The sequence below is a fragment of the Tachysurus fulvidraco genome, chromosome 16 (genome assembly GCF_022655615.1).
Source record: "Tachysurus fulvidraco isolate hzauxx_2018 chromosome 16, HZAU_PFXX_2.0, whole genome shotgun sequence".
Classification (NCBI taxonomy): Eukaryota; Metazoa; Chordata; class Actinopteri; order Siluriformes; family Bagridae; genus Tachysurus; species Tachysurus fulvidraco.
Window position 1 is genome coordinate 20,052,748 of NC_062533.1, and position 27,299 is coordinate 20,080,046.

At 41.0% G+C, this 27,299-nt stretch overlaps 2 protein-coding genes and 1 long non-coding RNA gene across 5 annotated transcripts; all 3 read right to left on the reverse strand.

Moving 5' to 3' along the window:
- Positions 1-218: 218 nt before the first annotated feature.
- Positions 219-1,119, reverse strand: LOC125138972. Its single transcript, XR_007138059.1, has 2 exons — positions 796-1,119; positions 219-509 (listed from the first exon to the last, which is right to left on the reverse strand). It is a non-coding gene; the product is annotated as an uncharacterized LOC125138972 (long non-coding RNA).
- A 2,022-nt stretch (positions 1,120-3,141) lies between these two features.
- Positions 3,142-15,013, reverse strand: LOC125138961. 3 transcript variants are annotated; one of them, XM_047801452.1, is made up of 6 exons: positions 14,704-15,013; positions 14,271-14,615; positions 14,063-14,119; positions 13,834-13,932; positions 13,700-13,737; positions 3,142-3,811 (listed from the first exon to the last, which is right to left on the reverse strand). In XM_047801452.1, exons 1-6 carry the CDS (start codon positions 14,753-14,755, stop codon positions 3,692-3,694), a joined length of 711 nt encoding a protein of 236 aa, XP_047657408.1. In that variant the 5' UTR covers positions 14,756-15,013; the 3' UTR covers positions 3,142-3,691. The 3 variants fall into 3 exon arrangements, with proteins under 3 accessions (XP_047657408.1, XP_047657409.1, XP_047657407.1); XM_047801453.1 differs by lacking the exon at positions 3,142-3,811 and adding an exon at positions 3,836-3,934 and having other exon boundaries at positions 13,660-13,737; XM_047801451.1 differs by lacking the exon at positions 3,142-3,811 and adding an exon at positions 12,848-13,536 and having other exon boundaries at positions 14,704-15,010.
- Positions 15,014-23,448: 8,435 nt separating this feature from the next.
- LOC125138955 (vascular endothelial growth factor receptor 1-like) lies at positions 23,449-25,243 on the reverse strand. The gene is made up of 4 exons (XM_047801438.1): positions 24,990-25,243; positions 24,563-24,880; positions 24,093-24,434; positions 23,449-24,001 (listed from the first exon to the last, which is right to left on the reverse strand). Exons 1-4 carry the CDS (start codon positions 25,027-25,029, stop codon positions 23,880-23,882), a joined length of 822 nt encoding a protein of 273 aa, XP_047657394.1. The 5' UTR covers positions 25,030-25,243; the 3' UTR covers positions 23,449-23,879.
- Positions 25,244-27,299: the final 2,056 nt, after the last annotated feature.

Sequence of the window (27,299 nt, forward strand, 5' to 3'; positions counted from 1 at the left end):
GCCTTTCACTCAACCATCATGTTCTCCAATGTTTACTCCCTTAGATTACATCCAAGTCCAGCAGGTTACACACTGAGCTCCGGATGACATCATTCACCTACCAGACAGTGGAGGCTTACAAACTTCCTCCTGCTTTACTCTGACAGGCAGAAGTGCTTGTGTAATGGGTTTTCTTCTGCGTTTTGTATTTTTAGAATTAAAGAGATGTCACACCATGATGCAGTTGTCAAATGGTTTACTTTTGGCCTCTCGGGATCTCTCCTCTGTGTTACACACAACAGACAGCATCAGGCAGTAACAGGATTACGTCTGATCGAGAAGTGCCTCTCATCGCATTGAAATCCCGCGAAAGAGAGCATTAAAACAAAATATCAAACATACAATTGTAACATGAGAAATAAGAAAATCTAAGAATAGGAACGAACACTGAAATTATCTATTTACATACCTGTGTTACACACAACAGACAGCATCAGGCAGTAACAGGATTACGTCTGATCGAGAAGTGCCTGTCAATCATTACAGGTATATTTATATACGTGTAAATCTCTTGGATCATTAAGAATAAATACAACGTTATACAACAAAGTTTCAGCAGCCCACTGCACGTGTCATGGCAGCCATTACGTGAATTCGCACTTTACATTAAACATATTTTTACAATGTGCATAACTCAGATTAATAATGTCTTAACAAAAAAAAAGTACTAAACAATCACATTTTGTACAGAACGTACATAAACAGTAAATAATTAACTACTTTTGAACACTTTCTTGGGGAGCTGATAAAACATACCTCTCATCGCATTGAAATCCCGCGAAAGAGAGCGCACACCGGAAATTACGTCAGCTCCACCCTCACGCTTGCACATGACAACTTATACAATTCTTAATAAACATTTTTAAAAAGGTGAACAGTTTCAAAAAGGAGAGAAAACAAAACCAATAAAGAAATAATTATGTTTGTAGAAAAAGAAATAAAAATAATATTTTTCTAGTGGTCACGTGACCATTCATCACCGTGCCATCTCTTCTAACACGAACTTCAAAATAAAAGCCTTGTGTTAGTACAATTAATTAATAATAATTTAAATAATCTAGTGTAACAACATTACCCTCGCCACACTTGTACTAGGACCACATGTAGACAGAAGTAAGCTTTCTGATTCCACAGGAACCCTGGTCTTTGTTTCATCATGTGCAGCAGTAAAAGACCTTGGTGTGATTACTGACTCCTGTCTCTCTTTGCTGACTGTAGAGCAGTTGGACACTTTATGTCCCAGGAAGCCCCCATGTCTGTGTCACATCTTGGCTCTCACTTTTAATTATGATGTCATAGTCTTGCTGGAGTTCCTGCCTGCACTTTGCACATAATGTACATATTGTCTTTAACTATCAGATAATTACAAGCATAATCTATCTATCATTTGAAGACTTCAGCAGGAAGGAATTAGTGTTAAGTCTATAATGAACTCAGAAATTACCCTGACCTATTAGTTTCTCAGGAGGACTTGGTTGCAGAATTGGACTTGACTTCGAACTGTTGTAGTCACACAGTTGTATGAAGGCTCTGTGGGCACATATGCACTTTGTTAGGGGGATACGGAACGTCATCAGCCTCTCATTCATTGTAGTGGGTGTTTAATTAAAGCTGCGTAACAGTTTTATTATTAATTGCTAGTCCAACACCATACTGATATTAGCAACCAGGAGGTAGACTTTCCAGAAGAATGTATAAGCACCTCCCACTTCTTTCAGCGAACCTTTGCATAGGAGCCTTCACTGAGAGCAGCAATATCCATACTTTTCTATTAGAGTGTGCTCCCTTAGCCTTTGTCTCAGAAGTCTTACCTAGCAGGTTAGCAGGGCAGTGGCAGGCCATAAACAACCTCTGGGCACTACTGCAAAATGCCCTACCAAATGTAGCCTGGGGCATCAAAGCTCCCAGTTACAGCGTCTGGAAGCAGTGAGGGCTGGCAGGAGTCTTGTTGAAGATGTTATGTACTGGCAAGAGGAGGCTTACACTCAAGGCTGTTCCCCAATTCACCACAAGGGCTAGCCAATGGCAGCAGATTAGCAAGTTAGCAAGAAACCATGCCCTTTCACACTAGTTGCATCATGTCACCACACACACACACACACACACACACACACACACACACACACACACACACACACACACACACACACACACACATGCACCTACATTTCTCATTTAGTAACAGCTTTATTTCTGAGAAATGTAGATTTTTAGAACTCTGTTAGTAAAGACAGCAGGATAAAAAATCCATATCCAGACCATAGGGTGACAGCCATGAGAGAGAGTGACATCATTTCATTAGGGGAAAACTTTAGAATGAGAGCGTGAACTTCATTATTAAAGCCTAGACAGTGGAGCAAATAGGTGATGATTAGGTGACATAGCTGCAAAGCCAAAGCTAATGCTAAGGCTCACTTCACTGGAACTGAGAGGCTCAAAGCCGTTCCATCAGGACTTTGCCCCTGTACACAATATGAGCTCCATGGACACTCAAGTTCTTTCACTCAACCTTATCACACCGTGTCTTCATAGAGCTCACTTTGTGCACAGGGACATTGTCATGCTAGAACAGTGTTTGTCCTTAAAGTCTTACTTCCAGTGAAGTGGAATCTTAAACTACACCATTCATAGACATTCTAGACAAGTCTACACTTTCACCTTTGCTCTGTGTGCATGGTTTCTAGGGAAAGATGTCAACAGTAAGTTGTGAAAGTATGGTGTGAGTGGGTAAGCTAGCATCTCATGGTTTGGTTGTTAAATCCTTTTCACATGCTCCACTATTACCTGAGGTTTCTATTTTTGTGCTGTGACACTGGGGACAACAAAATGTTAACCGGTTCTACAAAATATAAAGGTTGCATTCGTATTTATTCAAAACTTGCACACAAACTGTTGCTGAACTTTAATACCTTTGGCTTAAAATAAAACCACACACTATCCTCATGCTGGTGTTTAGTTTGAGATCATCTCACACTAGACGATACATGGGAAAGTTAATAGAAACAACAAAGCTGCTAAAATGTGTTTAGTGCTTAAAATAGAGACCAGAGATTATTCTGTGTTTTTTGGGGCTATAAATGATGTCACAAGACAACTGTGGACTGAACTGTAAGATTTGTTTATTAATTCTCTACTAAACAGAAATTTTAATACAACCAGTGAAGTCATTTAGAGACATCTGTGGGAATGAACATGTTGCTAAAATTAGCTTAAATATGAACACAAAAAATACACTGTGGTATTTGTGAAATTTGTTAATGTAAATAGTCTGAAAACATTTAAAATAAAGCACTTCTTGGCACATCATCGGTCTCAACATATATTTTTAATCTGATTTAATGTTCAGTGTCTGAAATTTAATTTCAGGTTAAACAGCCACATCTCATCAGTAATGTTGGAATCTTTATATTCAGCTCTCTTTCACTTACAGGCTCTTAATATTTCTGGAAAAGTTAATGTTTTATTAATCTGAAATAACTTAAAAATGGACAAAAACTGTAGTTCACAAAAACAAAAGCTCAATTAAAAACCTTCAATATCAAAAACAATAATAATAGTTGGGTTTTTTTTTAATTTTAGAAATCATCTGAACTATTTCAAGAAAAAAATGCTAAGAAAAACTGAAGAAGACTTCAGTAAAAAAAAATTATTTCTATTTTATTTTAACTTGAGCGTAAACGTCTTCATGTCTTTTGGCTCTGGATGTTCTGGAGGATGAAGGTTTTTTAGCAAAACTCACAGCTGCATAGTTCAAGACATCATCATCAGCAGTCTGATGAAGAACAAGAGCTGTTTGTTAATCAGAGCAGATTAAAAGACTAAAATAATGACTACACTGATATTTAGGTGAATAGATGTCTATTAAAATTCTCTGTGCATTCAGATGTGGATTTATTTAACAGAACAGAATCCCAGTTAATAAAGGACTGGATTAAATAGAAGACAAAATGCAACGTTGTGATCATTGGAGACTCCATCGTGTGCCACATCCGTGCTACTGCAGCTAAAGGTAAGGTACACATTAGCTATTTACCTAGTGCTCGTGTTCTTGATGTCGCTGCACAGGTACCTGGGATCCTGAGCAATCAGACCGGAGCTGTGGTTCTTCATGCCGGCATGAACGACAACAGCCTGAGGCAGTCAGATCACCATTCACTCACTCCCCCACCCCCCATTGCCCCTACACTGAATAAATTGCGCTACCGGCATTGTTTTCATCTGTCAAGTAAAGTCACTTTTATTGTCACATCACCACAGCACATGTGCCTTGGTGAGTGAAATTCTTAGGACCAAACTCCAGAAATTGCAGAACAGTTGTACAGATATACCGATAAATATATAGGCAAAGAGTTGACAAGTGAAAATGTGCAATTTGCTCATACATATAGTTTTTTTTATAGTGCAATGTGTGTGTACAATATGTACAATTAACAAACATAATGAATTCAACAGGTGAAATGTGCAGTATGCTCATATACTGTATATAGCCGGCACAATGTGTGTACAATATGTACAATTAACAAACAGATAATGGAATCAGCAAATGAACATGTGCAATATGCTCATACGTGTCAGTACACACAGTGTGCTATTGGGCCTCCTTTCAGTAGCACTACACATTATATTCAGTATGCATTTATATATGTATATGTGTAAATATATGTAAATATATTATATATAAAATACTATAAGGTGCAAAACAGATTGTACAGGTACAGAAGTGTGCATCGGATGGTATCTAGTGGTAGCAGATGGATTATGGCATTGAATCCAGTGTTTATGTAAAGTCCAATGTGTCTAGTGCAGTGTTAGTGTATAGTCCAGTGGATAGTCCGAAGTTAAGGTGCAGTGTGTGGCATACCATATTGTAAAGTATGCTGTAGGGTGAATTAGTTGTGACTGTCTGATAGCCTGATGGAAAAAGCTATCCCATAGTCGACTGGTGCGGGATCGGATGCTGCGGAGACGTCTTCCTGAGGGGAGCAGAGAGAGCAGTCTGTGGAACGGGTGGCTGGTGTCACTGATGATCCTTCTGGCCTTTCTTATACATCGCCTTGTGTAGATATCCTGGAGGGAGGGAAGCTCACCTCCAACAATGTGGCTGGCAGTTCGCAAGACCCTTTTCAGAGCTTTACGGTTGCCAGCGGTGCTGTTTCCAAACCAGGCAGTGATGCAGCCCATCAGGATGCTCTCTATAGTGCAGGTGTAGCATGTTCTGAAGATGCTGGGGCTCATTCCAAAGTTCCTCAGCCCTCTCAGGAAGAAGAGGCGTTGATGTGCTTTCTTCTGTATGGCCCAGGTGAGATCCTCGCTGATGTTGACACCGAGAAACTTAAAGCTGCTCACACGCTCCACAGGTGTCTTGTTGATGGTGATGGGTTTGTATTCAATCCTCTGTCTTCTGAAATCCACCACCAGCTCCTTGGTCTTGTCAATGTTGAGTGAGAGGTGGTTCTCCTGACACCATGTAGTCAGGGTGCTCACCTCTTCTCTGTAGGCCGTCTCATCCTTGTCAGTGATCGGCCTGTCACCGTTGTGTCATCAGCGAATTTGAAGATGACTTTGGAGCTATGTGTGGCTGCACAGTCGTGTGTGTACAGGGAGTACAGGAGTGCGCTGAGGACACAGCCCTGAGGAGCACCGGTGTTGAGGATCAGCGGGGATGAAGTATTGCTGACCATTCTTACCACCTGACTCCTGCCTGTCAGGAAATCCAGAATCCAGCGGCACAGAGATCTGTTTAGTCCCAGAGTCTGGAGCTTCGCATAAATGTGGGAGGCACTATAGTGTTAAATGCTGAGCTGTAGTCCACAAACAGCATTCTCACATAGGTGTTCTTATTTTCCAGGTGGGAGAGAGCAGTATGAAGGGTGAAAGCGATAGCATCGTCTGTGGAAGGGTTGCTACAATATGCAAATTGTTTCTCTGATGAGTCTCTCAAAGCACTTGCTGAAGATGGGTGTGAGAGCAACTGGTCTCCAGTCATTTAGGCATTTTATTTATCTTTGGTATGGGCACAATGGTGGATTTTTTGAAGGATGATGGAACCACAGACAGACAAATGGAGAGGTTGAAAATGTCTGTGAACACACCGGCTAGTTGGGATGCGCATGTTCGGAGCACACGGCCTGGGATGCCATCAGGACCCGCAGCCTTGCGGATGTTTACTCGTCGAAAGGATCGGGTTACATCCGTGACAGAGACGGAGAGTGCACTCACATCTTCTGCAGCAGCTCTGTGTGGGTGGGGTTGTGAGCCTCAAAACGAGCGTAAAAGTTATTTAGCTCATCCGGTAGAGAGGCGGCAATGTCCACAGTCGCTGGTTTGTTCCCTTTAAAGTCCGTGATGTTGTTGATGCCCTGCCACAAGCTTCTTGCATCATTGGTGTTGAATTGTTCTTCAACTTTGTTTTTTTATATTGCCTTTTTGTAGAATTGATGGTTTTCCTGAGATCGTAGCTGGCTTGTTTGCGATCATCAGGATTCCCGGATTTAAAAGCAGACGTCCGAGCTGTGGCGGGCTGGTGTGGGCTTGCTCATAGCCCCCCAGCTCAGCAGCCATGTTTTGGAGTTCACCCCGGTGAACGAGAGGGTCGTTTCCCTGCGCCTTCGGGTCGGGGAGAGGTCTCTCACTGTTATTTGTGCTTATGGGCCAAATGGCAGTGTAGAGTACCCGACCTTCTTGGCGTCTCTGGGAGGGGTGCTAGAAAGTGCCCCGACTGGGGACTCCGTCGTTCTACTGGGGGACTTCAACGCTCACGTGGGCAGCGACAGTGACACCTGGAGGGGCGTGATTGGGAGGAACGCCCCCCCCCCGAACTGAACCCGAGTGGTGTTCTGTTATTGGACTTCTGTGCTAGTCACAGTTTGTCCATAACAAACACCATGTTCAAGCATAAGGGTGTCCATCAGTACACATGGCACCAGGACACCCTAGGTCGGAAGTCGATGATCAACTTTGTGGTTAGGTCTCCGGTGCCTGTCTCCGGTGCCTGTCGTGGCGGCAATCCTCGAACCCGGTGGTGGACCCCGGAAGTAAGGGATGCCGTCAAGCTGAAGAAGGAGTCCTATCGAGCCTGGTTGGCTCGGGGGACTCCGGAGGCAGCTGATAGTTACCAGAGGGCCAAGCGAGCTTCAGCCCGGGTGGTTGCAGAGGCAAAAACTCGGGTCTGGGAGGAGTTCGGTGAGGCCATGGAGAAGGACTATCGGTTGGCCTCGAAGAAATTCTGGCAAACCGTCCGGCGTCTCAGGAGGGGGAAGCAGTGCCCTGCTCACACTGTTTACAGTGGGAGTGGGAATCTGCTGACTTCGACTGGTGACATCCTGAGACGGTGGAAGGAGTACTTCGAGGATCTCCTCAACCCCACCAACATGTCTTCCATTGAGGAAGCAGAGGCGGAGGGCTCGGTAGTGGACTCGTCGATCCCCCAAGCTGAGGTCACTGAGGAAGTTGAGAAGCTCCTCAGTGGCAAGGCACCGGGGGTGGATGAGATCCGCCCTGAGTACCTTAAGTCTCTGGATGTTGTGGGGCTGTCTTGGCTGACACGCCTCTGCAACATCGCGTGGCGGTTGGGGACAGTGCCTCTGGACTGGCAGACTGGGGTGGTGGTCCCTCTGTTTAAGAAGGGGGACCGGAGGGAGTGTTCCAACTATAGGGGGATCACACTCCTCAGCCTCCCCGGAAAAGTCTATGCCAGGGTACTGGAGAGGAGAATTCGGCCGATAGTCGAACCTTGGATTCAGGAGGAACAATGCGGGTTTCGTCCTGGTCGTGGAACACTGGACCATCTCCATACCCTCACCAGGTTGTTGGAGGGTTCATGGGAGTTTGCCCAACCAGTCCACATGTGTTTTGTGGATCTGGAGAAGGCATTTGACTGTGTCCCTCGTGATGGCCTGTGGGGGGTGCTCTGGGAGTATGGGGTCCGGGGCCCTCTGTTAAGGGCTGTCCGGTCCCTATATGACCGGAGCAGGAGTTTGGTTCGCATTGCCGGGTGTAAGTCAGACTTGTTCCCGGTGCATGTCTCCGGCAGGGCTGCCCTTTGTCAACAGTCCTGTTCATTATTTATATGGACAGGATTTCTAGGCGCAGTTGGGGCCCGGAGGGAGTCAGGTTTGGAGACCACAGGATTTCGTCTCTGCTTTTTGCAGATGATGTTGTCCTGTTGGCTTCTTCAAATCAGGACCTTCAGCATGCACTGGGACGGTTTGCAGCCGAGTGTGAAGCGGCGGGGATGAGAATCAGCACCTCCAAGTCCGAGGCCATGGTTCTCAGCCGGAAAAGGGTGGCTTGCCCTCTTCAGGTTGGTGGAGAGTTCCTGCCCCAAGTGGAGGAGTTTAGATATCTTGGGGTCCTGTTCACGAGTGAGGGAAGGATGGAGCGGGAGATCGACAGGCGGATCGGTGTATCTTCCGCAGTGATGCGGTCGATATACCGATCTGTTGTGGTGAAGAAAGAGCTGAGCCGCAAGGCGAAGCTCTCTATTTACCAGTCGATCTACGTTCCTACCCTCACCTATGGCTATGAGCTTTGGGTCATGACCGAAAGGACAAGATCCCGGATACAGGCGGCCGAAATGAGTTTCCTCCGCAGAGTGGCTGGGCGCACCCTTAGAGATAGGGTGAGGAGCTCAGTCACTTGGGAGGAGCTCAGAGTAGAGCCGCTGCTCCTCCACATTGAGAGGGGTCAGCTGAGGTGGCTCGGGCATCTGTTTCGGATGCCTCCTGGACGCCTCCCTGGGGAGGTGTTCTGGGCATGTCCAACCGGGAGGAGGCCCCGGGGAAGACCTAGGACACGCTGGAGGGACTATGTCTCTCGGCTGGCCTGGGAACGCCTCGGTATTCCCCCGGAAGAGCTGGAGGAAGTGTCTGGGGAGAGGGAAGTCTGGGCATCCCTGCTTAGACTGCTGCCCCCGCGACCCGGCCCCGGATAAGCGGTAGAAAATGGATGGATGGATGGACGTCCGCGCTGACAAGGCCGCTTGAACATCGCTATTAATCCACGGTTTTTAGTTGGGGAAGCCTCTATGTCGTCATCATCAGACGCTGCCCGGAACATGTCCCAGTCCACGTGATCAAAAGAGTTCTGTAGTATAGCGTCTGATTGGTCCGACCAGCATTGGATTGTCCTGAGGGCAGGTGCTTCCCGTTTCACTTTCTGACTTCCTGACTCAGTGCTGTTGTTTTGTGCCCTACACAATGAACATATTTTGTGTTAATGTTTTTAAATAGAAACACAAAAAATGGTCACACTGTGGTATTTGTGTAATTTGTTAATAATTTTAAAATACTCTAAAAATCATTTAAAATAAAGGACTTAAACAAACATTTTTAATCTGATTCAATGTTCAGTGTCTGAAATATAATTTCAGGTTAAACAGCCACATGTCACAGAGTAACCAGGTCCTTCCCTCACTCACCAGCATTCACATCCACCTGAGTACTAATCAGCACCACCTATTCCGCATTCACCAATCGACACCCCCCTATATAAGCCACTCTCAGTCACTCGCTCATTGTCTGGTCTCTTATGTACTAATGTGATTTTCTCTGCAGTCATTCAAGCTCCAGACTCCCGTTTGTCTCACAGCTGTCGGCTACCCTTCCTTCGTGCTCACATTTGGAAAGGATTTGCTCCTATATATATATATATATATATATATATATATATATATATATATATATATATATATATATATATATATATATACTCCCTCAAGTTAAGGATTCAGTTACTATATCCCCTGCATGTGTGTTTGTGTGCTGCAATGTTTTGGTGCTTTCTACTTTCTTCCCTGATATACTGTATATGTTCATGGACTTCAATAAACCGCACTCTATTTTGCTTACCTTGGTCTGTAGGGATGGTCTGCCCTTGGTCTTTCCCTCCAAGGAAAGGCCCTCCAATGGGCAGATTTGTTGTGGCAACAAAACTCTCCGACAGTACAGTAATACAAACTCAAGTGTTATATCTTTTCTCCATCACTCTATTTCTATTTCAGCTCTCCTCAACTCCGGTTCAGCAGGTAACTTCATCTCCTTCAAACTATGTATCTCCCTTCAGATCCCCAAGATCACAGCTCAGTTTGTGCGTCACATGGCAAGTGAGCATCTCATGGTTTGGTTGCTAAATCCTTTTCACATGCTCCACTATTACCTGAGGTTTCTATTTTTCTGCTGTGACAATGGGGACAACAAAATGATAACCGTTTCTACAAAATATAAAGGTTGCATTCATATTTATTCAAAACTTGCACACAAACTGTTGCTGAACTTTAACACCTTGACGTGGTAAAAAAAAGCACACTGTCCTCATGCTGGTGTTTAGTTTGAGATCATCTCACACTAGACGCTACATGGGAAAGTTAATAGAAACAACAAAACTGCTAAAATTGTTTAGTGCTTAAAATAGAGACCAGGGGTCTCATTTATAAATCTGTGCTTAGGATCCCTACTAAAAGTTTACGTATGCCCAAAAGCCAAAAATGGCGTACGGCAAAAAAAATTGCAATTTATAAAACTGTGCGTACGCACACCTGTAAGCGATTTTCCCTTCATAAATAACAGATCACCCGCAGATACACGCCCATTTTTAACCATAAATAGTCAATGCAAATCACTGCTGTACCAACTGATGTACCAACTACCCATATTAAGTATACCATTCAAAACGACAGATATTATGGCACTCAGGGACGGCTGTAATATACCAGACCTATAGGGTGTGATGATAGATTCCAATAGAATTATTTCATATACGGAAAGGTTTTAGACACAAAGGATTACTTATAGGTTTATATGTATATATATATATAATTTACCTGGCTGCCAATTCCCGCTGGAAACAGCCGGTTGCCAAGAACCCCAGAGTGGTGAGGACTTGTATTTGGACTGGGATGGCATGGTTCCGGCATGTTGCCCTCTCTAATACTGGACCCAATTCAACACATAGATCTAAGAGCACAGCTCTAGGGAATCTAAATCGGCTTATTAGCCAGTCATCATCATGGGACAGGAAATCATCATGGTCCCTGAAAACTCGTTCTCTCCTTATTCTCCCATTGCGTAATCCTCCAACAGTGCCAGCAGTGCCATCATGTAGCATTACATACCCTGGTCACCGGAGGATTTATATGTTTCTAGCAATTAGACTGATCGTTAACACCTTGACAAAATCACAGAATTAATTTGTGGGAGAAAATTTAAGACGAAAATGTTATAGTGAACACTCTTCTTCAGGAAGGTTTTGTAATGCACACCGTAATAGTTAGGACCAATGATGAGCAGCGATTGTGCTTCATGACTGTATTTGCAGACATTTTATGATATATGTATGTAGTTTTTACACTGTGTTCTGCAGTTCTCTAATAAAAGGGTATTTCATGCTATTCTGTATCACATGAAGTCGCGCCATCTCCTCCTGCGCTCCCGTTGTGGACAATGTGACTGTAAGGCAGCGCTGATTATTCATTCATTTATTCATTGTGATGTGGCACACACAGTGTAAGTTAAATAAAGACCCAATAGAATTTGGCAAGTTCTTTATTTTGTTTGTTTTACTATTGAAGCAGTCACATGAAAGGTGCACATTCCATGTTGACTGCTAGTAACATCCAAAGTAAGGTAAAATCAATAAATGGTTGTATTAATGTGAATATTTGTCTTGCCGATTCAGGAAAGGCCTAAAAGGGAGTGACCCGCGAACAGGAAGCCAGTGTTATAGCATCCTGAAGGGGAGGAGTCATCTGATCAAGCATGCAAAGATTATAAATGTATTTATGTAGAGATTTCAGTGATTTTGTTAAATGATAATGCCTTTGATTACAGGTAGACTTCATTTTGGGTGTGACTTGTAAAGTGTTAAGATCTAGAAACATAGTGTTGCTAACAGATGGAGTGTTATGATTGGCCCGTTTGAATCTGAAGGGAGGGGACCAGGATGATTAAAAGACAAAGGAAATGCTGCAGAGGGAGAGGGGTGTTGGTTGGAACAGTAGCCAACAATTTAGTTATTCCCTTTTGTGTTTTGTTAAGTGTTGAGTTGTACTTTGAATAGTTTTTTTTTATTTGTTTATTTTTTGGTAAATTTTGATTTTTCAATGGAAATTTTGCTTTGGCTTCTTTCATACCTGTCTGAGAATGGTGGCTCACATAAATAAAAAGACACTTCACTGAATTTTTCGAGAGTTTTGCCATTTCTTTTGCTGCCAGTTTGCCACTGCACCGACCATCTTACCACATTCATCTTCTACCGCTTATCCAAACTACTCAGGTCATGGGGAGCCTGTGCCTATCCTCAGGCGTCTTTGGGCATCAAGGCAGGATACACCCTGGATGGAGTAGCGCTGATTATTATTATTTTTTATTTTTAATACATTTTGAATTACGTTTGAATTTTACTAGAATCATCTGCACAAATAACACTGTTGGATTTAATCCTCATGATAATGTGGATATAACGTATGAAATGGAGTGAAAATTGAATGTCATTTAATTCTATAATTATAATTTAATTCTTATAATCGTTCGTCTCACATGAATTTTCTACAATCTAACTTCAGTTCACGGAATCACCATCTGTGTCGCCAATTCCCTTTGTCTCCAGAATGTGCGTACGCACGTCTCAAGTTTGCTTAAAGGTGCGCATATTTTCCCGTCAAGTTTGTTTTTTATAGATCACAACCTTTGCGCGAAAACTGGCGTACGCACGTTTCCAGCCCCGTTTTGTGCATACGCACGCTTTATAAATGAGACCCCAGAGCTTATTCTGTGTTTTTTGGGGCTGTAAATGATGTCACAAGGCAACTGTGGACTGAACTGTAAGATCTGTTTATTAATTCTCTACTAAACAGAAATTTTAATACAACCAGTGAAGTCATTTAGAGACATCTGTGGGAATGAACATGTTGCTAAAATTAGCTTAAATAGGAACACAAAAAATACACTGTGGTATTTGTGAAATTTGTTAAAGTAAATAGTCTGAAAACATTTAAAATAAAGAACTTCTTGGCACATCATCGGTCTCAACATACATTTTTAATCTGATTTAATGTTCAGTGTCTGAAATTTAATTTCAGGTTAAACAGCCACATCTCATCAGTAATGTTGGAATCTTTATATTCAGCCCTCTTTCACTTACAGGCTCTTAATAATTCTGGAAAAGTTCATGTTTTAGTTAAAACAGAAACAAAAGTTTAAACAAAATGTGCACCAAGAACATTTTCTTGACAATTTAACCTTCAAAATCAAACAGTAATATTAGTTTTTCTACATTTTAGAAATCATCTGCACTATTTCAAAAAGAAATGCTGAGAAAAACTGAAGAACGCTTCAGTAGGAAAAAAAAAACACTAAATTAAAAAATATTATTTCTCTATTTTATTTTAACATGAGCGTAAACGTCTTCATGGGTATTTTTGGCTCTGGATGTTCTGGAGGATGAAGGTTTTTTAGCAAAACTCACAGCTGCATAGTTCAAGACATCATCAGCAGCAGCAGTCTGATGAAGAACAAGAGCCGTTTATTAATCAGAGCAGATTAAAAGACTAAAATAATGACTACACTGATATTTAGGTGAATAGATGTCTATTAAAATTCTCTGTGCATTCAGATGTGGATTTATTTAACAGAACAGAATCCCAGTTAATAGAAGACTGGATTACCTGATTGGTGGGAATTTGATGGTTGCTTGATGAAGCATCTGAACAATAAGACACACAAGTAAAGATGAAATTCACATCATACAACAACTTTATACAATAACTCTATAAATAACAACAAATAAAAATAAACAAACCTTTTCTGTGATTTTTATATAAAACTCCAAGCAGAAGTGTGATTACGATAACAGAGAATATATTGGAGGCTATTAAGGGATTAATCCAGTTGTATTTGCCTGGAATGTGGAAAATACACACAATGTATAAATCTACAACTTGTATAAATATTGTATGATTTATAAACAGTGAGAGGTTGTCACTATGGAACATTCTGTTATAGACAGTGAAAGGAAACCAAATTATTACCTGTTTCATTGCTGCTTTGTGTAATTTTAGTTGTATTACTGTGTGTCGTCTCTTTATCTTTACAGATAAATCAGAAAAGCAGCAAATAAACAGAAATTATACTAAATATAAATAAAGTGAAATATTCAACATTTAATACATATGTAGACATAATTCTGGTTAAAGTGTTGATCTGGAATTAGCAGGTTATCAGAGTAAAACTGTTTACCTTCAAATTGCAGACGTGTTCCAGATGTGAACTTCACTACAGTTCCTTCATTTTCTCCACAGAAATATTCTCCTTTATCATCTTCTCTTGTTTGTTTAATATTGAGATCAAATTTATTGTCATTTACACTAAAACTGAAACGAGTATCATTAAATCCATCAATAAATTTGTAGCCCAAATTGTTCGTGTATGGTTTTGCAATAAACTGAGGTAATTTTCCTGAAATCTGTCTGTACCAAAATGCCTTCTCTTTCTTTGTGTCACTGCTAATGCTACACTTCATAGTTACATTTTCTCCACGCTTTACTGTAATCACGTCAATCTCCTTGATGTCAGAAGTTTTCACTGTAAAAATGTTTAATATTTAATGTCAGTAAATGAGTTAAATATAAAATATTATAGTTTTACATTAAAGTTTCAGAAAGTTACTCACCAGCTGTGAAGAGAGAAAAAAGAGCACAAAGAGCGACAAAGAGTCTGATCATCGTTCCTGTTCACACCAAGTGATCTAATGAACTTGTGTGTTCAGTACAAAACCAGGTCCAGACTCACACCTGATTGGATGATTTGAAGCTGTGGACTGATTTGATTGGTCCATTAGCTGTAATGAGGTGTGAAGCTCACAGTGAATTCTTGTCTATTCTGATGGTGTGACGAGTCACATGACTTTACAGATATGATACACTGGAGCTTTATCAGTCCTGTGTGCTGAAATCTCTCTGATAGAAGAAGTTTAATGAAGAGCAAAAAATGTATTTTCTAAATATGTTTATCTTCTACTTTTAGTCAAACTAAAGAACACAGCTTTAATTAAGAGCTTCCAGGGGCAAGTCGTAATGGTTAGAGAGTCTGACTCGTAATCCTAAGGTTGTGGGTTACGAGTCTCGGGCCGGCCACGACTGAGGTGCCCTTGAGCAAGGCACTGAACCCCCCAACTGCTCCCCGGGCACCGCAGCATAAATGGCTGCCCACTGCTCCGGGTGTGTGTTCACTGCTGTGTGTGTGCACTTTGGATGGGTCAAATTCAATGAACGAATTCTGAGTATGGGTCACCATACTTAGACGTATGTCACTTTCAGCTTAAGCTCCAGTTTTGTACCTTCAATGACCTTAAATATTTATTTACTTTCATATTTTTGTAGCTAAATATACAAAAACTATCTCTTAATGGTTCCATCCCAGTGAAAGCATTTAAAAACACACCTCTGATACTTTTAATGGCATTTTGTTTTCTTTGAAGTAAACACTAATAATAGCATAAAACATGACCTGGTCATCTGAACCCATAGGTTCTTAACAAAGTCATGAACTTATGTAGGTTTGCATTTAACAAATGAACTACAACAGTTTAAGAAACCTTGTTCAGTCTCAGACACGTCTCAACGATCAGTTACAGTATGAACTGGTGTGATTTGGGGGATGTCAGGATGTAGCCTGGACTTTTGCCATGTTCCTTTTGATTATGTTTTGTGTTCATGTGTCTGCCCCACTCTTTTTTATTCCTCCCACCTCAGCACACCTGTCCCTTATGTGTCTAATGCCTCTTTTCCACCGGAAAGAGCCGGGTGCTGGTTCAGAGTCGGTTCCACTGGTGAACCTTCTAAGATCCGGTTTGCCTTTCCACCGGCTAGTGAGCCATCACAGCGCCGAGTGTGACGTCACTGTATACGTGTCACGTATCCCAGCAACGTTAGCGCAGCAGCGGCAAACACAAACACAACAACGATGGCGGATGTTGCTTTACTGTTAATGCTCATGGCTTTGTGAAACCTACATTGGCATCCAAACGCGGCGAATAAAACGTGTACGTGCGGCTCCGTGTAATCTGTATAAACGGAGGTTGTAATCGAAAAAGTACATAACGTTATTTTATCATTAACACAGAAAAAAATATAGCCTTAGCATGTAGCTACCTACTATCATGTGTGCTGATAATGTATCATATCGCGGTAAAGTAAAAGTGTATTAAACATTAGTATACTTAAGGTACATTATCAAATGCGCTAACAGTAGCCCCGCCCCCAGCTCCCGCCCCAAGCGGTTCTTAAGTCTAGACCAGCAACGTTTTGGTGCTACTTAAGAACCACTTTTCCTGCTTCGGAGCCGGTGCTTTGGCGGTCGAAACAGAAAGAACTGGTTCTAAATTAGGCTCTGGCTCCGAACCAGCACTCGAACTGCCTCGGTGGAAAAGGGGCATAACTGTCTTTCTTATTCACTTGTGCTGTGTTGCCGTTGGCAGTGCAGAATCTTTGTTTTATCTCTGTAATGTCTTCGTCTTTTGTGTCTTGTTTTTTGAATCTGTCTTACACAAAAAAAACCCTGTTCTCTGACAGAAGGATTCCGCAGGATAGTGTCTAGCAGGATGGCGTCTAGCCTGGCATTGGATAATTATGGGAGCATTTCTTTGGATTATTCTTTCTGCCCTTTACTTTTTTGGTTTGTTCACTGAAGTTTTGGGTTATTTTATTTATTTATGTTTTTTATTTTTTTTTTCGGTGGACATCACACATCTGTTCTGTTGGAGGATGTCGCTTCACTTCCTGTTTTCCCGTGGAGGACGCCGCCTCACTTCTTGTCTGGCTGCGGCTTGCCGAGGTTGTCTCTCTGTTCCTCTGCTCGGCTGTGGACATCACTCGGGCCTCTGCTTGGCTGTGGATGTCACTTGGTGCTTCCACTTGGTTGTGGACGTCACTCGCCTCTTCCCTTGTCTATTCATTCCCGCCTCAGCACACCTGTCACACCTGTCTCTTAAACTCAAGAAAGGCGGCGATGTTCAGAGTGGATTTTTTTCTTCTGGAATGCCTACAAATCCCAACCCTGCCCTTTCTTCCAATCAGATGACTCTTCCAACCTGCTCCTACCCATTTACACCTGCCCTCAACACCACCCAATGCTAATTAATCAAATCAGAAATCTAAGTAAAAGACCAGATCACAATGACAGATCACATTAAGGTGGAGTTTTAATCTGATACCAAATATTCTTTCTTCAGGAAAGTGTTTTTCCCTTCTTCCCTCTTCTTAATCCTCTTCTACCTGGTTGATATTTGCTGTTTTTAATGTTGACTGTTGACTCTGTTGTGTTACACTTTATAATATAATAACTGCATATTCATTTAAAAAATTTCTCATGTTGACCTTTGACCTTTTCTTACACACTGAGTTTATTTGGCACTTAATGTGTCAGTGTTACAGAAGAGTTGTCTTGTTGGTCAAGTGTAAGGTGTAAGTCAGGTGTAAGTCAGGTGTAAGGTGTAAGTCAGATGTAAGTCAGGTGTAAGGTGTAGGTCAGGTGTAAGGTGTAAGTCAGGTGTAAGGTGTAAGTCAGGTGTAAGGTGTAAGTCAGGTGTAAAGTACAGGTCTTCCCGGGCCTAAAGAAATGTACCCGACCAGAAGTGACCCGAATCACTTTTTACCCCTAACATGACGTGCGTATTTTATTATTTTTTTAAAGAAAGACCCGACCCGAGACAAACCCGAAAAAATTAGACCCATGTCCAACTTGACCCGTGTGCAATTTTTTTTAACCTGATTGGACCCGAACGTTGCATAACTCTACATTAAAATAACCGCTACAGCATGGATTAAAAATTGATTGACAGGTCTGTTTCAACGAAAATTAGCTTACCACCAGCCACACGTCACCAGCCACATGTTGCAAGCGGTCTTGGCAAACAGAGGAGAGGTTGGAAAAGGACTCAATACACAAGCGAGATACAATAGTTCGGGTCTACTCGGGTCCGTTCGGTAAAAACACATTAATTTTAAATTACCCTAGACCCGATGCCGTGCAACGTTTAGACCCGAACCCGCTCAGGTCTCGGGTCGGACCTCAGGTTTTCGGATCTAAGTGGACCCGTGAAGACCTCTAGTGTAAAGTGTAAGTCAGGTGTAAGGTGTAAGCCAGGTGTAAGGTGTAAGTCAGGTGTAAAGTGTAAGTCAGGTGTAAGGTGTAAGTCAGGTGTAAGGTGTAAGTCAGGTGTAAGGTGTAAGTCAGGTGTAAGTCAGGTGTAAGGTGTAAGTCAGGTGTAAGGTGTAAGTCAGGTGTAAAGTGTAAGTCAGGTGTAAGGTGTAAGTCAGGTGTAAGGTGTAAGTCAGGTGTAAGGTGTAAGTCAGGTGTAAGTCAGGTGTAAGTCAGGTGTAAGGTGTAAGTAAGATGCAAGTTATCATTGTTTAATAGAGAACTTTTATTCTAGTGTGAATGTGTTGGTCACTACAACACCCTCATTACAAGAAAGATACTGACATGTCCATGTGTTGAAGTGATGAACTATATTAATTTTATCTTTAAAGTTTTCTCTCTCTACTTATTACTGAAGTTTCTCAATAATGAAACGTGTCTCTGAGCTTCAACTTCTGTTCTAATGTTCTAATGGCGGCTTTATAAAAGTCTAACAATTCTTTGTGTCATTTGTTTGTATCTCTCAGATACAAAACCACAGAAATGTTTCCATTAACAGTCACACACACACACACACACACACACACACACACACACACACACACACACACACACACACACACACACACACACACACACACACACACACACACACACACACACACACACACACACACACACTCGCACTATCTGGTGTGATGGAAAGTACAGCACAAACATGTCAAACAAACAGCAGCATGAGGCCATTAAGGTTTTAACCACAAACAAAGGTGTGAAACTGCTGGACTTATAGACTGCAGCAGCACTTTGTCTAAACATTTTGCATAAATAACACTGTATATGTTTTATTCAGGTTAATCCTTAATTGAGTTATAAAGTCAAACCTTTTGGAAGATATGAATCATTTAATTCCAACTGTTTCTCTGTTGTTAAGTCCTTTAGGGTGGATAACAGGCCTTATATAGTTAGAGCACAGTTTCTAGCACAGTCTGAGTAAACAGTGCTCTTAGTATTCTACATGATATTTATTAAAGACTTTTTATTAATAAAGTTAAGCTTTTGTGTTTTAACCTGAGATTCTATTGTAAAGACATTTAGACTGTTAACATGACCCAAAATAGCTACAGTCTAAAACACTTTGAAACACTCGTCTCTGAAACTCAGAAACCACATGTTATTGCTGTTAAACTGAAACTACTGCATGGTGTGACAGAGAGCTGCTGCAGCTAATAACAATGACTGAACATATGACCTTTACCTTCACTTAATATTTATAAGTCCTGTTGATTATCACAAGGAGGTGAAAGCCAGTGCCAGGCTAAAAATGAACCTTAGACAGCCTTTCACTCAACCATCATGTTCTCCAATGTTTACTCCCTTAGATTACATCCAAGTCCAGCAGGTTACACAGCATGAGTTTAGAAACTGCTGTGTCTTTGCACAGAGACGTGGCTCAGTGACAGAGCTCCGGATGACATCATTCACCAATATGGGCTCAGCTGTTTTAATGCAGAGAGGAATGCACCTCTGTATGGTAAGCACATGGAAGTGGCTTGTATGTTTACCTCCTGACTGAATGGTGCAAGAACTTGGTGCTAGTTTTATAGTTACTGCCCATTGCAGCTACCAGCCTCCATCTGGACTGGATATTCTACTTGATGTACTCAAAAATGTTGGTGTTAAAAGGACAGCCCTCTCCTGGCCCAGGCCTTATTTGACTGACCGTTATCAGCTCGTAGATCTAAATGGTGATTTATTTACGCATGATATGGTTATGATCTGTGTTCCACAAGGTTCTGTTTCAAGCCCACTGCTTTTCTCCTTGTATATGCTTTCCCTTCATACAATGATTTATAAACTTGGGATTAGCTTCAGTTATGTCAGATGTGAGTCACTAGCTTAATAAGATTGAAGATTATGTGAAGGACATCAGACAGTGGAGGCTTACAAACTCCTCCTGCTTTACTCTGACAGGCAGAAGTGCTTGTACTAGGACCACATGTAGTCAGATGTAAGCTGTCTGATTCCAGAGGAACCCTGGTCTTTGTTTCATCATGTGCAGCAGTAAAAGACCTTGGTGTGATTACTGACTCCTGTCTAAGCTATATGTGTAAGCTATATATGTTTGCAATGACAATAAAAGCTACTTGACTTGACTCAGTGTTTTATTTGGGCTTATCACAATTATTCATATGTTTACAAAATTGTCAGTTTATACTTTACTCTGTTGTTGAGTCCTTTAGGCTGGATATCAGGCCTTACACAGTTAGAGCACGGTTTCTAGCTCAGTCTGAATAGTGCTCTTAACATACATGTTATTTATTAAAGATATTTTTAATGTATGAATTCCAGCTTTTGTGTTTTGGCCTGAGATTCTAACATAAAGACATTTAGACAATTAACGTGACCCAGAATAAGTGTGTGTGAGCTGCTGGCTAAAACACCCAGCCTCTGAAACTCAGAAACCACAATGCTATTTCATTTAAACTGAGACTACAGCGTAGTGTGAGAGAGATCGCTGCTGCAGCCAGTAACACTTCTACACATGTGTTAAGAGTATTTTCAGACATGGCTTGAACACTTCAGTCTACTCTCATGACTGTTTCTAGGCTTGTTAGGAGCTTCTGCAAATAATCCCAGGTTTATTCTCACACGATTATTTCTACTGGACGATCTTTTAAAGTAAAATATTACAAGGACATCCTTCTAGCTCTTTATAGCGCTTTGTGCACAGGTTTGTATTAAATAAATATGGGCATGTTTTATACAGTTACTTATTAAATGATTCATATTTATGAAAAAGGATATGAGACTATTATATCACATTTATAAAGGCTTCATAGAGTTGTAACACATTCTTGCTGTTCATTCAAGCTGTGTAATATCCAAGCCTGATTGCATCATGTTCAAACCCTTGTCTAGTGTCTCTGGTTTACCGTTTGACCTTTTTTATTGCTTGTAGCCTGTAAACCAACACTAATGTATAGAAAAATAAACAATGTATGATTCCTCATGTGACAAGCACTTTTGCGGTGACAGCCATCTTGGACAGAGCAATTCTGGAGCTGACTGCCATTTTGTATGCCTCTGCATTATTTAAGGACACCGTCTCTCTTCTGTTTTTGAGTATCACACCTTGGTCCTGTGTTTCTCTGCTTGTTTTTGACCCCAGTTTCTTCCCGTTTTCCTGCTATAGCCACGCTTTTGATGCCCTCTTTGTCGATTACACTGTCTACTGTTTACAAGTTTGGAGTAGCTTAGGATTTGTTTGCCCTGGACTATTTACCCCACTCTACCTGAGCTTGGATATTTGCCACTGTTTAACCTGTGCGATGGTTTTTTCATGAGTTCTGCCTGGAAAATGTATTTTTACTGCTGTTTTACCTGCCATAGCTGTAGTAATATGTTTTTGTGCACACCATTGTCTACCATTTGCTGTGACTGTTTTCCTGAACACTGTTTGAAAGTTCTGTTTCTGTTGGTTGTTAATCTGCCATAGAGCTCATTAAAGACTGTGAGGTTTTACGTCTGTCTCACATTTGGGTCAGCTGTCCTTCCTGACACAAAGGTGTAAGTAAGAAATTTTAAGAAGGGCCAAACTGTGATGACTAGATAACGAGGCCAGAGCATCTCCAAAATGACAAATCTTGTGGGGATTTCCCTAGTATGCAGTACTTAGTACTAAATGTGGTGTTACCACTTGTGGTCTGACACAGTTATGGTCACCCAAGGCTTGTTTATGTGCATGAAGAGTGAAGGCTAACCCTTGTGGTCTGATCCCACAAAAGACCAACTGTAGTCAAATTGCTCTAAAGGTTAATGGTGACTATGATAGAAAGGTGGCAGAACACACAGTGCATTGCAGTTTGCTGTACATGGCACTGCATAACGTCAGACAGGTCAGAGTACCCAGGCTGACCCCTGTTTATTGTCAGATGTGCCAACAATTATCATGCTCTGGGCCAAAGCCCCTGTGAATGCCTCCATGTTTCTCCCGTTTTTCATTTTTTCAAGTGTTTTCTTTAGGATCCACTGAATTATGCCATTTAAATTGCAGCCTCTTCACAGTTTAATACAAATACAATGCGTTAAATTGTTAGTTACTTGCAATGAAGGTAACCCTGGAGGAGTGGAGGGATTAATTATTAATTGTTTAGTCTGACTTCAGTTTGTGAATAATATCCAGACTGAATAAGTTGGTCTTCATCCTTCGTTTGAAAATACGTTCTTACCAGCCATACTGAATGCCCTGTTCCTTCAACCTCTTGATGCTATGACTGAAGTTGATGGTAGTTCTTGCGTTCGTGTAGTTCTTGAGTTCTGATACCATCTACCCTCCTTCAAGCATGGAGGCCTTCATGTGGGAGTTTGAGCTCTCCTGACCTCTGCCTCAGTGCATCTAACTCGATCAAACCTACTGGTCCCCCTGGTCATTTGTTTGTCAACGATTACCTGCTGCTTCCCCAGGTCCACCAGTAGGCTTCCTGGTTCACCTGACACACCAATTCCAGTAGCACTCTGGGCCACGGACCATGAAACAAAACTCAGAACCAAAAGAAACATGAAAATAATGGCTGGCAATTTTGCATAACAGTGAGCAAAAAGTGGTGAAACTGCAACTGATCCACAGTTGAGAAAGAATTCACACAAGAGATGAATCTCCTTGATGAAGATGATGTACAACCTGTGTCTCTGCTAGAGTGTGCATAAATGTCTATGAGGACTTGTCCTCCTTAACTGGTCTAATAAATAAAGGGTAATAATTAATGAAAGCTCTCACACTATGTGATCACTAAAGAATTAAACTGTAAAACACATCTTGACTTATGCTCGCAAAACCTTTAGACAGAGTGATGCTGCAGTCTACGAGTCCGGCAGCTTCATCACCTTTAATGTGGTTAAAACCTTAATGGCCTCACGCTTCTGTTTGGTTTGAGCTGATTGTGCTCTGGTTTCCATCACACCAGAGAATGTGTCAGTGTTAGTGGAAACAGCTCTGTGGTTTAAAGTGGTATAAAGTAAAAAATTGATTCTTTCTTTATCAGGGCATTAAGAAATGTTCATAAAATAAAATACAAACAAATGTCCTGACATGTATTCATGATTCTACATTAAGAAGGTTAAATATAAAATAAATAAATTAATAAATAGATAAATAGATTAAGAAAGAAAGAAAGAAAGAAAGAAAGAAAGAAAGAAAGAAAGAAAGAAAGAAAGAAAGATACATTTAAATCATGTATTGAATAACAATTTATTTTTCAGTACAGTTGAGTTAGTATTTATTCAGTACATTCATTGCAGCTCTACATGACAGTGAAGCATCTGAGACTTTCATCATTTAAAAATATATTAAAGCCAAAATACAAAACTACAAGCAAAATGTAAATGAAATCACAGACCAAGATGGGATATTAAGATCTCAGAAATAAAGAGGACTTTTTATATTCAATATAAATATTAGTCAATTATCTGAATAAAATTAAAAAAAAAATTAGGTAGAAAAACCACATCATGGATCAATGTGTTTGCTCTGATCAGGGACTCAAACTGTGTCTGACACTTAAGAAGTAGGCTGTGATGTCTGCAACTTTATTATTGTGATTTTTCTCGCTATACAATTATGAAAACTGAGTTTTATTATGTCGAGATCACAAGAAAACAAGAAAGACAATATGTAATAATGCATGTGAAAGTACAGCAAAAGTGAAACTAACAATTTTTTCTATTTCTTTTTACAAAAAAAATGATTGTAAAGATAATAACCAGAAAGGCAAGAACTCCAACTCTAAACATGGAAAGATAGATCATCACCTGAATCTGGAAACAACAACCTGTATGGAAAAATACAGATGTTTTAAAACACTTATTTTTGAAGATAATGAAAGTTTAAAGTTAAACTTGTTTATGAAGAAGAGGTCTTACTTTTCTCTGCAGCTTTATTTCCATTCCTGAAGAGGATTTGTCCACACTCAGCCACAGCACAGTAGAGCGTTTCTTTACCAGAGGTTGTGAGCTTCCTCTTGGGGAGAGTGTAGACACAGCTCTGTGGAGGAGAACCAGCCTCAGAGCTCTTCTTACACTCATCACTGGTGTTTCCATGAGTGTAAATGATTCCTGGATCAGATTCTCCTGAGCCGTGTCTGAACCAGTACACGCTCGGTTCTTCACAGCTTGAAGTAATGGCTTGTACTGAACACTGGAGTGTGAGCGACTCTCCGTTCTCCAACACAGTTACAGCTGGAGGAGATCGTTTCCTCTCCAAATCTTTAACGTAGTAAAAATATTACTATAAATAACGAGTGGTGTGAAATTACAGAGAATTCTACATAAAGTCTTGATCTGGAGCTAGTTATTAGTTATAGTTAGCAGGTTATCAGAGTAAAACTGTTTACCTTCAACAACCAAAAGGGTTCCAGATGTAAAGTCTGGTGAAGTGTTCAGCATTTCTACACAGAAGTATGTTCCTGTATCCTCTTCTGTCACATTTGTAATGTTGAGATTAAACAATTTTACATCACTAACACTGAAGCGTTTATCATTAGGTCTGAAATCTTTCCCCACTGTTCTCCCTAACAACTGAGGAACCTTTCCAAAACTCTGTTTGAACCAAAAAAAGTTATCTTTGTCACTGGACACGCCGCATTTTATAGTAACATCTTCTCCACTCTTTATTGTTTTAACTTGAATCTCCTTGATGTTAGAAGGTTTCACTGGGAAACAAAACACATTGTTTAATTTTTAGTAATAAAGTCAAATTTGTCATGAATTTTTTTAGTTTTATAAAATTCATTTCTATAAAAATATAAAAATGTAACTCACCTGATGTTAAGAGGCAAAGAGCAACAAAGAGTGTGATCATCGTTCTTGTACAAACAAAGTGATAGTGATGTTAGGAACTCAGACAGTTCAGTAGAAAACCAAGTTTAGAGTCAGCCCCTGATTGGATGATTTGAAGCTGTGGTCTGATTTGATTGGTCCAGTGGCTGTAATGAGATCTCAGTAAAAAACAGACTGAAAAAAACCTATTTACCTAGTAAAGTTTATACTCTCAAGATTTTCTTAAGCCCACACACAAAGCATAATATGATTCATAGCCGTCATACTATTTGAAAAAATTTTGGAGAAAACTAACGTAGGTGGCGCTAGACCGGTTTTTCCCTTACATTTAGACGCTTCCCTTTCTTCACTGGGGTAATATATTCCAAAACAAATATTCCACAAAAATCCACACAGGTCCAAGGAACTGGAATCTGTAAGCCTTTTAATCCAAAACACTTTGGTCGCCTCGCAAAAAACTGGAAACAGTAGTGCGCCACCATCTGGTTTTTCGGCTCTAACTTCTCATCGGGGTATTCAAAAATTCTAAATGTATGTCATATTTATAGCCCAGGGCCTAACGAATCAAACAAGCCCTCACTTGAGCCAATCGGTGCTTGTATTGCAGAGATAGACGGCTGAGAAGCCAATGATGTCATGACATCATTTTTTGGGAACCCTCATTTGACTGACAATTACTCCTTCCAATAGCAATGAAATGGGCCGGGACCTATACAGCTCTTTAGCCAATAAGGAGACGATTCCAACGATATGCAACATCCCCCATCTCCGCTGCCTGGATCTGCGTGAACAAGCTGCGCAGAAGAATTCTTGCGTAATCCCTGACATTTTGTCACTCTCACAGCTCAGGGTGTCAAGTTACAGGCCTGTTTTCACAGCAGACTTGTAGACAGAGAGTCTCTGCCTGTTTTAGGCCTTTTAAACTGAGCATGCAGCCTTTTAATTCAAAGTTATACAGTAAACAAGTTCACAAAAACACATGACCGGACGGACATGTCCGAAGAAAAATATTTTTATTGAAGCCATTTTTGGGTCTTTTGACTTTTTTGGTGAAAGCCAAGACATGTGGCTATGACCCTCAGTTGTTATTTGGTCCCTAACATGTTCCAGAAAAATAAGATTAATCAGTTTATCAGGTAAACAACTCAGACGGAAATGAAAAACTTCCATTCTAGCCTCTGTAACTTTGTAAGGCCTAGAATCAAGCTGACACTTGTATCTGAAACTAGAGAATCTCTTCTTTCCAATGAAACCAGGCTCCTGTGTGTCAAAGTATGTGGGAGCTGTACCACTTTTTGTTGGGTAGGTCATGTAGGCGAAAACCTGCAAAAAGGGGGCGAGGTCCTGAAGAGGTTAAAGTTAACTACATTTCAGCTCCATGTGAATTTATCTACATTGAGCTACATCAGTGTTTTTGATCCATGCGGTGATTTTGTTCTCAGAGTTTTTACAATTTGTCCAGTTTGACTTTTAGTGTAATAATAATAATAATAAAAATTATAAAAATAAAAATAATATAATATAAAAATAATCAGGATATTTTGTGTTTGTCTTTCATTCATGAGAATTTATTTTATTTCACTATATTAATATTTATTTCACTACATTATAAACAAATTCATGTTGTTGTTTTTTTTTAAATAACATTAAGATATGCATTTTGCATAGGGAGCGGAAAGCCATGCTGGAAGCTTCCCGGTCAGTCGCTCACCTGTCTCAGGTTAATTCCCGGTGTGAAAATAAGTCCTCCCTCCACCTCTACTCCATCTATTTCTCTGGCCCAACGGAACGCAACGCTGTGATCATCGGAGACTCCATTGTTCACCACGTCCATGCTGCTGTGGCTAAATGTAAGGCTCGCACTCACTGCTTACCTAGTGCTCATGTTCTTGATGTCGCTGCACAGGTACCTGGGATCGTGAGCAGGAACACCGGAGCTGTGGTTCTTCATGCCGGCACAAACGACACCAGCCTAAGGCAGTCGGAGGTCCTGAAGAGGCTATTTACTTTAAATAAATGGTTACAGTCATGGTGTCAGGCTCAGAATTTACTCTTTATTGATAACTGGAATGTTTCTGGGAGCGTCCTAGGCATTTCTGTGACGATTGTCTGCACCCCAGCAGAGTTGGAGTGGAGATCCTCTCGCATCACATCTCCAGGGCGCTGAACACCTTCTGACTGGTAAACTACGATTTAAATCTAAATTTCAATAGCCATCCTTCATCTCATCACATTGACACAAATGCACATACTGTATAGCTCATCCTATAGAAACTGTGTCTGTTCCCCGAA